We start from the raw sequence: 18,307 nt of genomic DNA on the forward strand, positions 1-18,307 counted from the left end.
CGATGTTATGAATAATCTACAGCAGGGATGGAGCGACTTTTTCAGTCCTGATACCAATATGATACCTTGGCTTTGGGTATAGGCCTTATTGGAGTAGCGATCCCAGATCAGTATTTAATGGCAGTATTTTTTTTTTTTACTTTTTTAAATGAAACTTGATATTCAAGTAGTTTTTTTTTCCTTTTTTTTCCCCATAGATACTTCTTTACTTTATTTTTGATGTATTTGCCTTTTCTACAAAGCAACACTACATTTACTTGAGTACAGTTTTGGCTTTTCTACACACATCTGACTAAGTGAATTCCTGTATACCCTGTCAGTCATCAGTGCAGACAGTAAGTGGTATGATTTGGCCTGATAAATAATCATCATACAAAAAGAGGAAGAGGCCCCTTTCCAACCGTTGGTGGATTATTTTTGTGTTCACTGGTGGGAGAAAAAAGGTCAACACAACTGTGGTAGGACAGATGGCTTCATAGGCAAAACAATTGTGCAACATTAAGTATGGGTAGATGAAAAGATCAGTTCACATAAAAGAGTACGATTGTTTTATACAATTCTGAATGTATTCACAAATGACAAAGTTTATTTTTAATAATCATGTTGCATGCAGAGAAAGCGGCAATCAACTATGACATTACCCATTGGTTTGTGAATTGCCGTTTTGAAGCCTCTTGTTTTCGGCCTTTTAGTCGTTGCCATCTTGGTTTTTTGGGAGCCAAAAGTGACCATATGACATATGGAAGAACTGGGGAGAAGCAAGAGGTGAATCTGACTCATTCTGATTTGGAACCTGAGGACACTAAACACTGGCTTTTGGGAGCCAACCCTTCGTGGCCCTCGGTGGTATTGCAGTTTACGGCACTTCCACATTGGCTTCAGTCTTCAGACCCACAAGCTATGGTTCACTTTTATATACAGTCCCAGGGGGTAGAGCAAAGCTTGCAAGCTCGTTAACTTTATGTGGCAGCTACACTTGCATGAAGTAACATAATTCTCCTTTTGAATCTTGGACGTATAGCCCGCCTTAATTTGTTTTGTATATATTTCGTCCAAAGAGGCTGTACTTAAGGCTGGTTCTTATCATACTGCAATCAGGCCAGAGGTCATGACAGTGGAGCCCTCTTTCTCCAGGTCTTTTTGCTTTGAAATTGGAACCTTTTCTGATATTTGTCCGAACTCAAATATATCAGAAATTACAATTGTCTTAACTACTTATAAATCAATTATACTTCATGAAATGCTTCCTTAAATGCACTCTAACACTTCATTAGAGATAATATGTTAATTTGCATAAATTAATGTTTTATATTGATGACCTATTCTTTCTATCTTCATATAAGACCCTTAATTGTCAATAGAATCTCTTTGCACCTATCCTTTCCCTCTATAAGTGAGTAACGTACAGAGAGGCCCCAACCTTTGACATTAAAACTCTCAAAAAACACTCCTGTCCTTCAATAGGCTTTCAGTGCGATGTGAATCTATGGAAATTGTAATTTGTTGTTTCTGCTAGACTACAAATTGTGCTTGAAAGAAACTAGCATTATGTAATTATGTAATTACAACATACACAATAGCACTAAGAAGTCTTTTATTCTTTCAACTACTAAAAAGAGAGGATGATGAGAAATATATGTTTTATATATGAAACTTACTAAATGAAAACAAACCACTTCGTGCCAAGTTTAATGTTTATTCAAAAGTGACAGGCAGAGAGATTTTTACACATTCCAAGAGTACAAGCAATGAACAGCATCTAGTGGGTATAAGCACCACATGCAACAATTATATACATTCAAGCATAGTTAAAAAGAAAAAAATCATATACGAATCATTCCATTGAGACATCCTAGAGCCTAGATTGTTCTGTTCCATAAGGTTAGACATTGCCAACTCCACTGAAACTCACATTTAGTGACAAACTGTTAAATAAGTGAATATATACTGTATACAGTAAATAATGAAGCATAAAAATGTAATACATCAATCTGGGATACAGTGAAGTTTATTTCCCACTAGATTCTGCTGTTTCATGGATCACAGAGTTAATATAGGCTCAGGATTTTCAGCATTCTCTATCAGTTTATTGGTATCAACCACGTCAGGCTTAGTGTGTTCCCTGTTGAAATAGAGTGGATTTTCAAAGGTGGGTAAGGGACGAGGAGACTTCTTGTAGAGGAATACCGCAACGGCTATCAGTGTGGACGTAATAGTAATGACCAGCACCACTACCAAACTTGTGTGGATGCGACTGCGAGTATCATGTTTGTCATTAGGCTCTGCAGGTTCAACAAGAAGACGATGATCAGTTTAAACAATTGAGCTTTATATATAAAGGACTTGACAGTAAATGTTGCATTATATAAAACATTATTATTAGATCATTTAAAACTTACCAGGTTTTGAGTCTGGATCCTTGGACAACACTGTGGGAGAGAATGGAAAAATAATCAGATGATTCATCTCTTTTAAGAAATATAACTGTCATTTTAGAACCCCCACTTCTACTACTTTATCCAGGTCTAACATGTAACCTATTAGACTGGTAATGACTTTTCAGTAGTACACACATAAAATAAATTGTAAAAAAAGAGATACAGCAGATGATAACCTTAACCTTAAAAGTGTCCCCGTGTAGAGGAGCTACATATGTGAAATATGCTCATGAAAAGATTGCATTTAAATGACGTGGATAGAATGATGTTACCTTTAGATGTTTTACAGATGTATGGTCTGTCGTGCCATCTGTGACCTGAGCTCCAACCCCCATCTGAGGATCTGATCGCTCCATAGTCCGAATCAGGCTCATCTGGAGCCCAGTTAACATAGTCCATAACTGTTTTGTCCAACCACATCCATGTCCCTAGGGCCAGACACAAACTCAGTGTATTACTGTATTCACTTTGATTAGCAGTGGTTAACAAGGGAACAAAAAATGAAAAGAGAAACCTGTCGTGAACAACATTTTAAAATGGTAAACTTTTGGTTTGGTTTGGGTTGGTTTTATGAGCAGGAAATTTGATTTAAAGATGTGTTTCAATGACTTCTTTAAATTGTTTTGATTTAATGGTTTCTCTTTAAAGTTCAAAGATTGCGACACAGTTTGTGCTCATACCTTTATAGGTTTTATATGTGCCGATCCAGAAAGAGGTGTGGCTGTCTTCAAATATTTCCACGTTGCTTTTGATGAATTGTTGCTCAGAAGGATCTTGTATGCTGGCCAGGATTCCACCTTCACAACGAAAAACACTCTGTAACAATTACTAAACAAGGGGCTGTTTAACTGACCTAAATTGTACCACATGCACTCAAATCTAACAGAGTCTAGTTTCCAAAGGGCCTCTTACCGTGCCTTGCACAGCTGCTAGCTGCATCTGCCCATTCAATTTCATCTGTGATAAACATATAACAGTGACCCTTAAATGGCAGCCAGGTGTAACTTTGGTGGTAATCTACATTTGTATCGTCAGGGCAGTGTCCGGGGAATATGGTGGACTCTGTCGGTGCCAGATCTGTGGAAGACAGAGACAGTGATGAGCAGTCACATTCTTGGACTCTAATCATTGTGATCCTCTAATTAAAATCCTAAATGAGGTTACATTGAAAAATTCAGTGCTGATTAATATCTGTTATAAAAAAACAAATTAAATTTTACTTGAACATGGTTATAAGGTCAGAAAAACAAATCTTGCACAAAAAGAGTGCAGGCAGGACAGTAAAACAACACTGATGTACCAGCATACTGTAGTTTTCTCTCCACTGAAAACCTTGTATGTCTAATACAGCTCGACAAATATTGTTTCTTTACGTTGATACTAATATCAATGTTTAGGTATTACAAATACATATACTAAATAATAATAACTTTTTTTTAAGTTATGAAAAGTTTTGGAAAACAACTTTTCTACTGTAGACTCCGCTAGAGTACCTTTCCATGATTAACAGTACAAAAACATATTTTGTAACTTGTACTGGCTTTTTATGCTGCCCCTAAATTCATCCTGCCTGAAACAAGCCATTTTGTGTCTTTAAGGCCCTCCTCCCTAAAAGCCCAATATCTTCTCATTGACCAACTTCCAGGAACCCTTAAACTCAACAGGCTTGTTGCTTGTTAACACTGTACCTGTCGACTGCATGCAAACACTGTTCATTGTCTGGTTGCAGAAAGTAGTCCTCCATTTTCCATTCACATCCGTGTACACGCAGGGTCTGTTGCTGCTTGGTTCAGATTCAGCCCAGCTGGCGAAGTTCAGGTGCCAGCCATCGATGTACCTGAAATAACCTCCGGTCTGAAAGCGAGATGGGATATACATGCTGTCACGTGGAAACAGTTATTTTGGCCGTTGGATACGCCTTTTTTTTTAAACTGTATACTTCAATATAAAAAAAAACAACAATTGTAAACATTTATGTTATAGAAAGTATTAATTCAACAACTTCAGAATATCCTGTTTAACATATTGCTAAATGATTCTTTTAAGATATAATCTTTCCTCAAAGTAGCCCTTAGGAAGTTATAGATTTTTGTGAGACATCATATTAATTTTGTATGTTTCAGCCTCGTACCTGGTCTTTGTTAAGTCCAATCCAAAGAGGAGTGTTGAGAGTCAAAGCAAGCAGCTCTATATAGGCCCGTGTCCACTCATTTCGTACGCCAGCCAGCGTGGCCTTATCACCTTCACAACGTTTCTTGGCATCATCCCATGTCAGATTTTGAGTCACAACCTTAATGCTGTCATTTCCCAGACGTACATAGATTTTAGGATCTAATGTTTCAGGTTTAGCTGGGCTGTTTGGGTCTGTTGAGAGCAAGACGAATGTCAAAAAAGAATAATGAATAATTACAGACATCATTATTATCACAGGGATTTTACGTTGATTTTATAGCCCAATAAATATTAATTATTTCTTTATATTACTGCTGTAGACCAAGAACACCCTTTTACATGGGCTGCAACTGGAATTCTCACTAATGTCTGGGCACAGTGGTGCTGTAAACTAATGTAATATATAGATTACTGTACCTAAATAAAATATGTTAGGATTCCCATTTAAGATTTAAACAATTTCTAATAAATAAAATGGATGAACTCACCAAGATTTTTATGACAGATAAATCCATTGGTGTCATTGCAAGACTTAATCAGCCATTTACCGATCCCAGAAGCAGAACTGCTGCTTATCAGAACACAGTCTTCCTGGTTACGAATGGTAACAGGGATTAGGAATTAAAAACCTTGATAGCTTGACATTAAAATTTAAAATGAACAAAATAACTTTTGACTGCTCTAAACTATGACCAAGATTCAGATTTCACTTTAAATACAATTTTGAAAAACTTTACCTCATTCCATCTTTGATAAAAGCCCCCGGGACGGTGTTTGTGCCTCTAAAGAGTATTTGAAAACAAAATATTAGCAAAAATAAAACTTGTGCATCACTGCAAGGTGAGACATTACATCACTATAGGTCAGCAAAAACAGGATTTATAATTGGTGACAGCTTTGCAATGAATTTGCTTCTCATTACAGCTGCACATGAGATGTACTTACAGAATAACCCCAGTTTGTGTACTGCCGTGCTTTTCCATCAGTCCAGTAAAATCCATCTTTACTAAGACTACTCAAACCTATCCACAGGTCTATAGTTGGCATATCAGCCATTTTGGTGACCAAAAATGCTGAAAAATTCAAAGATAGAAATTAATTAGTAGATTTCAATTTTCCATTTTTTTTTCCCCCCTAATTTTGGCATATCCTCCAATATAGAAAAAAATTCCAGGGATAACACATTTAAACAACTAAATACAACAAGGACAATTTGGTGGCTGAAGTAAAAATTTAACGGAAAGCATAATATTTATAATGATAAATCAATCATTTTTACAGGATGACTGAAGGTTAAAAACTTTCACACTCTTTACATTGTATACACAAGTGTGCATAATTATGACCTCCATAAAAAAAACAAAGGAAAAAAATAACAAACCTTGCACACTTCTCGAAGGAATAGAGACTAAATTGCCTCGCATCATAATGCATTGTTTCCTTGCCTCTTCCCAGGTGGCCTTCCGGTCACTGATGATATTATAGCACTACGGATAAGAAATTAAATTATAGAATAAGTCAACATAAAATAAAGTGAGACAAAGCAAGCCTAATAATGTCACTAAACCTAGACCTGAGGTTTGATTTTTGCCCCCTTCTCTTTGCACTTTGTTGAGCTGCTAACACAGACACCACTCCACAACATGACAAAACCAGTACACATACACCAGCAGCAGAGAAGAGAGGCTGTATTTTGCTTTAGTCAGGGGTGACAATGCTCATTAACCATACATGCAACAAAATCCACCTGTAGTAGAGACATTAAAATTTATTTTAATTTAACACTTGCTGAAAAAGCAGAACACACAATGAATTATCTATCTATTATCTATCATCAGACAATCACGTGGCAGCAGTCCATTGCAGTGAATACTTGATTTTGAGAGACCGAGCTACCACTGGTCACAACCAGCTGCTAGATTCTAGTATTCCATTTGTTAACTGTGAAATCAGTGTTTTCGTATCTCATGTCAAATATTTTACCTCCTAAACATCTTAAAATAACAAGTCCATCTGTATGGATTTATATCATTTGAAATGATGGTCCACATTTTTGTGTTTCCATTTTACATTTACTCTATATATGACATTTTATTAAAGTACTTTTATGATCAATTATATTTTTAAAGATGTATCAACTTCATATTTGAAGCAAAAGTCTAAAATATAATTAGAAAGTACAAAGTATTATTCAATGATGAGATAGCAGTAATTTCAAATGCTGATATAAACTGAAGGTCTTTTAGGTTCAAAACTTGACTATGATTTCTGACCTTGGTGTCAAATTTAGTCCATGTAAGTCCACAGTCACCTCTAGGAGGAACTGTTGGGGCTGCAGTGGTGTTGACAGGTGATGAACCCCTTCGTTTACAAATGGACGGAAGCTCTTTTCCACAATTACAAGTTTGCCAGAAGCCTGTGAGAGCAGCAAAGGTTCAATGAGCAACATTTTCATTTTAGAACAGCGTTAATTTCTTTAATGCGTATCGTTCCTCCTCACCCATGTGAGAAGCCAGTGAAGCACAGTTCTCATCAAAGGCATTAGAATTAGGTTGGTTTTCATCCCATCTTTCAAATGACATTGGAGTACCATCCATCCACCTTGAAGCACACACAGTTAATTTGAAATTCCGTGTCTAATTCTGTAAAAAATTATCACTTGACTTTTTATTATATTGATTCTTTTGGGGGAATTTTAAATGAACAGAAGACCTATATATAGGGGTGACAGTATCTGAAGCATAAAAGGGGTTTGCATATGTTCATGAGCAGAGTGAGTTGGGTTAACACTTGTGAGCCAGACTACAGAAAAATCACAGTTGAGTTTCATGTTTAAATAAAAATGTTTATCTGGAAAAAAAAAAAAAAAAACGCATTGCACTACAGAATCACCAGTACACATAATGTTTAAAAAAATATATCCAGTTGGCCAAATATCTCCGACTTCCCTCCTTAAAATCAACAGCACACTGTGTGTTATATTTATGGTATCCATTGGTACTCACCGATATGAGCCATCAAGATCCACGGACATAGCAATATAAAATATCCCATAGTTTCTGGATACCTGTAAACACACAGAAAAACACACAAGCTTTAAGACATGCTGTAATAGTTAGTAAACTATCTTTCTTGATGTTCCAAATTTGAATTTGAACCAAAAAAAACTACCTGTTTCCATATGAAGGAGTTTTCATCTTTGCTCTTGATAGATACCAAGTCACCATGCCTCTGCTGACAGTAGTGACGAGCTTCTTCCATTGGCCTTGCCCTTCTGTTAATGTAATACTGATTCCCTCTCCAAACCAGCCAACCATCTGAAGTGGTATTATAATCTAAAAGGTTAAGAAATATACTGCATTAATATTTGTTTAAGAAACTAACCCATTGCACACTTTGTTCAGATTAATTCTCATATAATCTTTTTAGTTTTTCATTCCAGCTTCTTAGATGTGGGATTTTTAAACTTTTCTTGGTCCTACGCACTGAATGTATTTTTTTGGACTGTAAGTTGAACACAACATTTGAACATGTCACCATGGGAAATTTAAAAAAGGCATTTTTCAGTATTGTATGATAATATAGACAAAATTATTTATTGGTTAATGTAAGAGATAATCAACAGAAGAACCTATCAAAAATAACTGTTGGCTGCACCCCTAAACAGCCAATTGTAAGATCTCAGTAACAATTTTGATATGGATTCAGCAATGCAGGGATTTTAGCTTTGGGAAATTTGGAGCTATAAACAAGAGCTATTAAAAAGGATTAAATGTAAATGAAGTTATACTTTTGGTTGTCAACTTACCAACTACAGTATTATTCGGTGGTGGATTTGGAGTCACTCCTGAAAGACCACAAACCAAAAGTGTAATTTTCATTCAAAGGAAAGAAAGGCTATAACATCAAACAATTTGCCAATGTTCTCACTCTGTACTCTGCTGTGAGTCTGGTCTCGGACTGTGGCGTTATATAGTTCAAGTGGCGTCTTTTTAGTCCAAAATTCCCTTTTTGTGTTATCCATGAAAGTTATCCTTTAAAGGTTTGACCTGGTTATTGGCCAAATGCAAAATATATATTTTTGTAATTATTAAAGTTGCATCAAATCTTAACCCATCGTCCGGAACTTTTTGTCGGAGATGTGTTTTTGATAAAGACATGTCTTGTGGGAAGTTTTGCAGCATGAGAGAGGCCACTTGAAACACTAAAGTATGGAAGGTGTAAAGTCAGTCTAAAAATAATGTATCTTACAAAGCAACCAAAAGTCAGCATGCAGCACATATTTTCTCAACTGTACCTGCACGGATCTGACACAGCCAGTCATTATAACTCTCACAGTTCACATCCTTCCAAGACCCGCTCTCATCCCAGTTATGTATCGCAAATTCAGCACATGATTCTGCATTGTTGTAATTGTTTGGTTCTCCTTCCTCCCAGTGTTGAAAGTTAAGCTGTGAACAAAAACAAACAACATCATAAATCATATTGTGATTTTGTAAATATATCAACAAGATTGAATGATCAATTTGTTATTAAATTAGCTTTAATAAGTAGAGTGCAATTAACTAACCGGGGATCCGTCACTCCATACATAACCAGTGTTTGGATCAGCAACATGAAGTCCAATCCAGGCTCTTCCCCCTCTAGTGTGGCAAAAAATAGTATCGTCACACAAAATATTATTTTTGGTGCCGTTCAATCCGTCATGGAAAAGAAGAGGTCCCATTTAAGTAAATGTGACATTCCTTGCTGGATTAATGCTCAATATTTCAGTGTGTTAAAATACAAACATGGTGTGAAACATGTCTGCTAGCATGTTGGATCCATTTTGAACAGACCTGATTGTTACTGACCATAACGACAGTACTTGATATACAAATATACTTAAATCATTGTCTTAAATCTATTATGGATGCCTGTCTGTAACAGTTTTTGTGGTATGTCTTACCTACAGCTGGATCTTATTACAGGATATATTGATGGGTACTGTCATGCTTCAAAAAGTATGAATGTTTTTTACAGATGTCTAGTGCTTCAGCTTTAGGTTAAAATCATATTTAACCAGCTCATACCGTCCCATAAGCAGCTCAGCAGCACTGTGGATGCTTAGCAGATCTCCTCCAATGGCCTTGCAGTAATCCCTGGCCTCAAACCAGGTCTTCTCATTTGAACGAGGCCCTGTAAAAAACTTAACAAAGACAGGAAGTGTAGACTGAATTAAAGTGCAGATATGTAAAGCAGAAGAAGAGGTGATTTTAATAGATTTTGATTTGTTTCCTTAAAGGACAGCTACCTCAGAGCCATTTTTAAAACTGCAACAATTCTGATTTGAAACCTAGGACACACAGGAACAGCAACGGTAGACCAGCTAACTTCTGTGTTGTGCGATGTAAGATTACTGTTTTTGTCAAAGGAGTTGGTGGCTTTGAAGAGAGCACATGTGTTTGCAATGACTTCAGTTCCCTGTCAGACAGCAACGTAAAGCGGTGAAAATATTCTAAATATAGCTTCCACTAAAACTGATGTCAGTTTGTTTGTGCTGGTTGTCTTTTCGGTGGCTAAAATATATTTTGTCACTGACCACAGCACATCAGCTTTCCACCTTGTTTTGTTGGCATTAGCAGGTAGCATGTTTGAATTATGTTTAGCTAAGGTGGACTTCTGGTTGTACCTTCGAGCAGATGTTTCTCGTTGCCACTTTCATCCAACCATCCGCACACTTAGGAGGAGTTTGAGTCGGTGGTGGAACAGTTACAACTGCCCCCTCTGCCAGGTGCTTGCAGATGTATTTCTCCTTATTAGTGCAGGGCAGCAGATCCCAGAGTCCAGCCAAAATCCCGCTTGTCATGGCAACACAGCCTTGTTCGTAACCTTGAGTCATTTAAATACACAAGAGTGAAATGTAAATTGAGGTTGCCGTTTATCCCTAATGTCTGCTGATTGAATTTCATATATTTCCATACCTGGCATTTCAGCGTTCCAGTGAGTGAATCTCACCAAGTCGGTGTTAGTCCAGACAAAAAGGTCAATATTATTCTGATTTGAAAGCCCGAGCCAGAAGTGTTTCTCTGGTCTCAACCCCACCAAGCTGACAAGGAAGGAATTATCCACCCTGGAAATGTTACACAAATTTATAGATTTCTTGTCTTGTTGAACGACATGCAAGTGTGAGGATTTTATACCCGAAGTGTCCTAAAGAAATGTTTATGCGACTTATAAAAACAAAATGTTCTTACCCATTTGAAACGTCAGCTAAGTACGAGCCTGAGCTCTTGCAGTCTTCTTTAGCCTCATCAAAAGTCTTTGTTTCAGTTCCAACAAAGTAGCAATAGGAGCCATGTCTTTTCCAACCCTGTAGGAAATTGAGCACTGATTAGAACAGAAGAGTTAGGCATACCCATTTTGCAAATTACAGTTATTCATCTGCAACAAGCATTTTGTTTCCTATTCATTTGCTGTTTTTCAGAAGAAAAAAAAAACATCGTTCTTTGACAATTTCACTCACAGCTTTGCAGCCAACATCTATATCTACTTCCTCTCCGGTGCTTTCAGTGGTACTTTGCTTCATGCAGATAAAGCCATGTTTGTCATCACACGAGCGATCTGCCCAGTTCCCAATCTGCAAGGAAAAAGCACCGGAAAACACATGCATATTTTTGGATTGATGTACTGCAAATATTTACACTTCATTAATGTATTCAGTTTTTGAAACATCGTTCATGGTCCCCAGAGGACACAGGCAACTTTGATGATCCCCTGAATTTTCCTGTAGAGCTGTCAGTAGGTCAACATTTTTGCTCATTCAGTGAGATATAGGAACATCTGATTCATGGTTTGGCACAAGCTTTTGTTGAGGCATTCATGGTTCCCTGAAAATACAACATGTTGTAATGATGATCCCCTGTCTTTTCCTCTGGTGTTATCATGAGGTTGATATGTTTGCTTTTTACTAACAAGCTGACAGCTTTTAGATGGATTGCCATTAAATTAGGAACTAATATTCATGATCCCCAGAGGATAAATTGTTCTAACTTTGAACCCGTGACCTTTCATTGAGCGCCATGCTCAGGGCAAAATTTAATTTATCCCATATTTTGGATTGTGGCCAAACCCCAGGAAATAACCCCATTCCATTCCTTAGTCTTAGCCTTAGTTGTAGTTTATTGTGTGCATGTTAGCAATCAGCTTTTTGGGTTAGTAAAGCAGTTCAGCATTTGTTACTCAAGGCTTTTCTTGTGATTGGATACAATCAGGATGGTCAAGACTAGCCACTTCTCACATGTACATGTCCAGATACACATACATGTACTGTAATGAAGAAGCATAAATGTGCGCAGTCAAGCCCTAAGGAGGCTCCTTACCTCCTTCCTGATGAGAACACAGTCTTCACTGTCAGTGGAGACAGTTGGCATCCCAAATTCCCAGCTTGTGAAGCTAACAGTGGAGTGGTCGCTCCAGTCAAACAGTCCCTCCACCTGCCTGTCGTTCAGTCCAATCCAAAGCTCATCATTGGAGGCTGCAGACGTGGAGAGTGAAAAATGTACCTCATATGAGTCAGTTTCATCGTTACATTGAAATTATTAGAGTTATTGGTGACATTTCTACATTGGTAAACATAGACAAAGGCACAGCTCATTAAAGCCATCAAAACAGACATGTAATACATTTTGGAAAACTGTAAAAAAAACTGTAAAAATACATGCTCCTCAGTAACCCACATTACTTGAATTCTTTACAACTTGACAAATGTGTAAATTAATGTTTCCATATTACACTGATAGCAAATGTAATCTGGTCGCAATTACATTTCCTTCAACACATATTTGCTGTTGGAAATTTGTTGTGTACAAACATAATTTTCAAGGAGACATGGCTGTCACGTACCATATCCAAGTTGAGAGATGAGAAAGCTTTGATCCTCCACATTGCGGATGGTCACGAGGTCCCCTCCTTCCTTTCGACACTCTCTCTGAGCATCAGACCATGTTTGAAGAGTACGGTGGAGGTGGAAACAGTGGCTGTTGTAAGGAATCCATGGGCTTGAACAAAATCCTTGTTCAACTGACAATGAAAAGAACAAATATTAAGGGTCTGACTGATATGAGTGTGCAATCTGAAGAAACAAATGAGGTTAGACTAGAGCCTAGTGGAATATTTGTCTGTACTTTGTGGAGGAATGGGCGGGGCCCCGTCTTTGTAGCAGATGTAAGCCAGTTTCTTGGCGCAGGATGAGCTTTGCCAAGAGAACTGCCCAGGAGAGTCAAGAAGTGCACAGTTGTGTCCCGGATTAGGAAGTGGATTTCCTAAAAGAATACAATGACATAATTAGAAAATTGCTTTACTAGATGTCCCTGTAAATAATTTCCCATATGCAGAAAGACCACCGCTGAATCCAGCTCTGAGGTGCTGGTTTGTTAGTTTTAAGCAAATGTCTGTAGGGCTCAGATGTTAAAGGATTATTGCTCAGGTTTGTTTTTTTTCTTACCAGTATCCCATCTCAGATAACGGTAAGGCTTCCCATTGGACCACTGCCAGCCATGCTCTGGGTCCAAAACTAACCCAATCCAAAGTCTATTCCTCCCTCCTCCCAGAAGTGCTGCGTGTTTGTATGACAGAAAAGCAAAAGCAGAGATTGAAGACTTTGTTCCTCTTTTTGATTGCTTAGTAACAAGTCTGCAAAAAACAAATCAAAGTCAGACAAGCACAAAGAAGCAAATCTGAAAGGTAACTAGTAACTAAAGCTGGCACACAAATGTAGTTGAGTAAAAACTATCACACTTGCTTCCCAATATTTGTGGGGTAAAAGCATAAAGTAACATCAAATGGAAATATTCAAGTGAAGTTCCTAGAATTTGTACTGAAGTACAGTGTTTCAAATTCAAGTAAACTAAGCTCAATTTTATTTAAAAAAAATTAAAAGAATATTTTTATAATTTTCAATACATATATTATAAATTCTTTAACATGTATAACGGTACTGTGAACTTTCCAAACAATTTAAAAGAATTTTGCCACTGTTAAAATTTTGTAATGGAAAATTCTGTCCTTTAACAGAATAATTTCACTTCTTTATGGGTAAATTAAAAGAGCAATTAATCAAAAAACACAGTATTACTGAGTGTAATGGAAATGTAATTAAAATATAAGAAAAAGTAATGAAAGGAATATTTGTACCATAATGTGATGATACATGAAGGAGCCTTTAAATTATGAAGACATTTAAGTTTACAGCAGCAAAAATTGTCTCAACTTTTTTTTAATGTAATCCACATGATGTAAGTGATTCTGATTGATTTCTGTAGAAACAAACTACTCTATTGGTCATTATCCATCTGTTTCATTAGCAGCAAACTTCCAATAGGTGGCACCTTACCTGATATGAATGCCTGCTCGTTGGCATCGTAGACACTGAGCAGGGAGGAAGTCTGCTGTTTGCAGCTGGCGTCCGCCTCCGGCCAAGTCAGAGCTGACTGTTTGTTAACCTGGTAATACGCTCCTGTTATGAGGTTCTTGGCCCAGTTTTGTGGGGCTGTGCATAGATACAAAAATAGTAAAAACTTAAATCTAAACTAATGCAAGCATTTTTATTCTAGCACTGTAACCGAACAATGTGTTGTTATACTGTGTACATCAGTGATGTTGTGTAAACTTGTGTAAGGTCTGGTGTAGGACAACAACTTTAGATCTAGTCTAACATGTGCTCAGAAATCTGCTGTATCTACAAGATTTAGTTTTTAATCAAATTTAATCGAAACATGCTTCCTACTCACTGCTGTGAGATATTAAATTTGACAAACTCACAAGATGTCGGGCAGTATCCCCACTGTTCATGTTCATATTTTGTTTCAACTGCACACCAAAGACGCTTCGTTGAGGAGTCGAATATAGTGCAGTCTCCATACCATCGGTCCTTGTACATGAAGGGAAACATGCAGACCTTTCCAAATGCATTTCCCTCAATGGTATAAAGCTCTAGAGGAGAAAAAAAGATTGATCAAGTTAATCTAAAACTGAAATTTAAGTTAATACTTGACCTGATGTTTAGAATAAATAAGTTCCGTGATTAGTAAAAATCAAGAGAAGCTTGATGACAACCTGCCCACGTGCAGTAGCCAAACAATATTTGTTGTGAACCAATTTAATGAAAAAGAGCTCTTAGGACAGTGAAATTAACTTTCAAAGCAGATGTTTATACTTTACCTCTATATGTTCGTGTACACGCACCACTCGATGTCCCAGTGATTGTCAGGTGGTTATTTGGCCCGACAGTTCTGGAGAGAGCAATCGATTCATCAGCTTTGACTTCAATGTAGAACTGTTGGTCCTTGAGGGCGAGAAGTGTTTCATTTCTGCATTCCCACTTTTGGAGGACGCTCTTGTTGTCACAATCATAGAGGTTCACTTCACTCCCCACACTTTTGCCCTGTGCTCCCAGGCACTTTTTGGTGGAGGTAACAAAAAGCCGGTTACCGGTCGTCCAGCGTACGTCAAGGCAGCGGTTAAGTTTTTTCAGCAAACAAAAACCAGTGGCCTTGTTAGTGAGTGTGAATGGGGAATCTGCAGAGAGAAATGTCAAAAGAAAAGTTAAAATATGCTAGTATAAAGTACGTTTTGTTTTGCTTTGCAGGTTTATTTACAATATGTGTTACCACAAGACCATGAAAGGTACTATTAAGTCTGATGTCTCAGGGGTGCAATAACTTTGTTTTCAATAGTTTTCTCAAATGCAAATTATTGATAGCATTAACAGCTTGAAATGTTTTTTTATAATAATTATTTCAGGCATCTACTTTTTGAGGTTACATTTTTGTGCTAATCTTTATAGTTTCAATTGAAGCTCCTGTCCCTTCAAACCAAGACAGACCACAGGTGTACTCAAAACATCCTTGAAACTGCCATTAATACAATCTGTTAGTTCATTGTTTACACTTTTTGAAAATATTCTTAAGGCCTGTAGGGTCAAGATTAAAATCAGTTTATCATGGGTTTATAATTTATAATTAGCATTTTTTTTTTTCCATAATACAATTTGCATCCATGGAAGAAGTAGTTTTTAATACCTTCAGTCAAATAAATGGGAGAATTTGAATTTTCTTCATGCCAGTTCAGAAAATGTGCAGTAAAACTAATAAGGATTGTTGGCACCAATCAGTATTAAGATATATTGGCAGACGAGAAACTTTTTGAAGGCAGACCTACAAATTACAATGAAAAAAAAAAAGAAAAATTACACAGAATATGTTAAACAAAAACTTGAGTTTATACTGTACCATTTGCTGTTGAACATTGAGATGCTGGGATGAAGAGCACAAAGGCCGCCACAGTTATCCTTGAGGCCAGCATTCTTCTGATAAGTGTCAGAGCAGCAGACATTGTCCATGCATTGCAAGCAGAGGACTTATGAGCATGAACATGAAAAGGAGGTAATCTTAAATGCACTGACATAGTCATTTTTTTTTTCTCCTATTCATTGAGAAAGTGTCATGTTTCAGATTGGCACATTTCAACATTTTGCTACTGGGAAAAAGGGCGGGGGTTGGAAGGAAGTAGCAGCAACATACACACAAACACATGCTTTCTTGCTTGCACGGATGTCACACTCCAGAAATGGCAAAGAGTGTCTTCATTCACTTCTTGTCCATTGAAAAAAATAATGTGTAAGAGATTTTTGCTAAACCTGATTCATGAATCAGCATCAGTAATCCAGTCTAGCATTTACCATCACAGGCTTTGATGCACCATGAACATAGATTTACATATCCTGATATTATCAGTACACCCAGTAAATGAACAAGAACAGTTAAAGAGATGGATGGATGGATGGATGGATGGATGGATGGATGGATGGATGGATGGATATGTGTGAAACTCATTAAATGCTCAACTCTGTGCAAATGTTGTCTGACCTGGCAACTTCTTTATGATGCAACTATGCCTATATGTCAATGAGGCATTAGAAAGAATCCTCAAACCCACTACCTTTTTGTAACCAGCATCTTCATTTGCCCGAACAGCCCCTGAACCATCCAGTAAACCCCAAACTACCACTGAATTCTACTTTGCAACACCCTACCAACCTTTCAGAAGTCCAAACACAAGCTAAAACCTGGCAAGTTAGCAATTAGCAAGTGGGTTTTACTTTGTCAGCGAACCTATACAAATTTTACACTTTTTTTGTCTTTATATTTAATTTTCTTGATATGTTTTTTCCCTTTTTTAAAAAAATAATCTGTCATTATCCTGCCTGAGTTTCTGTACAACACTAAAATACACATCCACATACATTAACAACGCTATTCTGTTATAAGACCTTTGTGAACAACCTACCATTTCAAAAAGGGGTTAACAGTCACACAGTCACTGTCACTATACACTAGAGATACCATGATTGATGCAAGGAGGGACAAAATATTTTGTGAGGATATCAGAAAGGAGTGAAATTGCAATGTTGCTGATGAAAAGAACAATATGTGCATCCTGAATGTAGCAACACAATATCCTGTTTTGTGGCAGAGGTATTCAGATGTTGAGGTTTGTTCTCCAACTCTTCCTTAACATCTATCATAGCATTTTGTATTTTCACTTCCCCTTTGTTTATTCTCCTTTTTTGGCTGAGGCACTGTGCTGAAATATAAACCATTGTGACTGTAGTGATTGTTTTTATAAGGCTAATACACTAATAAATCTCAAAGTTGCATAAAATAAAGAAAGACTCTACTTATTTCAAATAACTACAAGCTAAATTACACCATTAACTATCCAAATGCTACCAAACTAACCAAAACTGGGAAAACCTGGGAGGGAGTCCAGACTTCTGCTCAGAAAGGTCACCACCAAGAGTCCCAAAAGAGAGGTTTGGTTGAGAAAAAAAAAGACCATAATGTTCAGAAAATCCATTGCAGGGTCAAGGCCGAACTGTACCGATTTGTACCTGCTGGGGATGGTATCCAATCTATTTCAATCAGACATCCACCTCATGCTGACTTGAATTGATGACTGTTTATGGCAGGTGAGCAAAATACGAAGTGTACTAGATCGAAATGTCTCTTTCAACTCTTGAAAGCTGTGAAAAATTATAATTAAAGTGGTTTATGGCAATAGAAGAACCTGTTTCTGTTGGATTAGCAGCTGACAGAGAGTCAGTACCTGCTACCCCCTCATGCATTTACTCTATAGCCACTGCCTTTCTGTCAGGGAACTTATAATTGATTTACATTTAATGGTTCCTGAAATCATATAAACCTTTGCCCTGGCATTTTTATAACATGCTCCTGTTCTCAGGAGGATGTCACTGTCAGTTTTATTACCCAGGCACCTGCATATATACCAGATGTAATCTGATACCCTTTGAGAGAGGTCAGTTTATACCCCATCCAGGCAAAAGTGGTTCAGGAAAGAAATGGTTATTGGATGGAGAAGAGAATAGAAGCCATTGCCATATGTTTGAGTAGCTTGGTAAACTCATTGTACCAACTTTATGGTACAGTAAAATTGTTAACCCAAACAGTTACAACACTTTCATGTTGGCTTGTATTGTTTTGGGATTTAGGGTATTGTATGAGGAGGGTTAGACCCAATTACAAGTCCTTATTGTAGTATTTCTGTACTTGCTAACAAAATTAAAATGAAAGACTTTTTATTTTTCTGTTTTGCAAAATACTTGTTGACCTCACACACTGAAACTAGAACATGGCGTA

General features: G+C 37.2%; 1 protein-coding gene across 1 annotated transcript; it reads right to left on the reverse strand.

The window, feature by feature from the left end:
- Nucleotides 1-1,682: 1,682 nt before the first annotated feature.
- mrc1b (mannose receptor, C type 1b) lies at nucleotides 1,683-15,983 on the reverse strand. Its single transcript, XM_069157757.1, has 31 exons — nucleotides 15,881-15,983; nucleotides 14,811-15,167; nucleotides 14,412-14,582; nucleotides 13,984-14,139; nucleotides 13,096-13,206; nucleotides 12,776-12,913; nucleotides 12,495-12,671; nucleotides 11,972-12,126; nucleotides 11,116-11,229; nucleotides 10,847-10,962; nucleotides 10,574-10,722; nucleotides 10,282-10,481; nucleotides 9,683-9,798; nucleotides 9,181-9,253; nucleotides 8,908-9,061; nucleotides 8,419-8,457; nucleotides 7,782-7,945; nucleotides 7,616-7,677; nucleotides 7,111-7,211; nucleotides 6,884-7,026; nucleotides 5,992-6,097; nucleotides 5,556-5,683; nucleotides 5,348-5,392; nucleotides 5,099-5,201; nucleotides 4,570-4,802; nucleotides 4,127-4,292; nucleotides 3,351-3,515; nucleotides 3,119-3,235; nucleotides 2,711-2,866; nucleotides 2,400-2,429; nucleotides 1,683-2,282 (listed from the first exon to the last, which is right to left on the reverse strand). The coding sequence occupies exons 1-31, from the start codon at nucleotides 15,981-15,983 to the stop codon at nucleotides 2,041-2,043; spliced, it is 4,290 nt and encodes a 1,429-aa protein (XP_069013858.1). The 3' UTR covers nucleotides 1,683-2,040.
- Nucleotides 15,984-18,307: the final 2,324 nt, after the last annotated feature.

This window comes from Embiotoca jacksoni, unplaced genomic scaffold (genome assembly GCF_022577435.1).
Source record: "Embiotoca jacksoni isolate LCO1_2020_lvr unplaced genomic scaffold, fEmbJac1.0.p SCAF_22, whole genome shotgun sequence".
NCBI classification, from domain to species: domain Eukaryota; kingdom Metazoa; phylum Chordata; class Actinopteri; family Embiotocidae; genus Embiotoca; species Embiotoca jacksoni.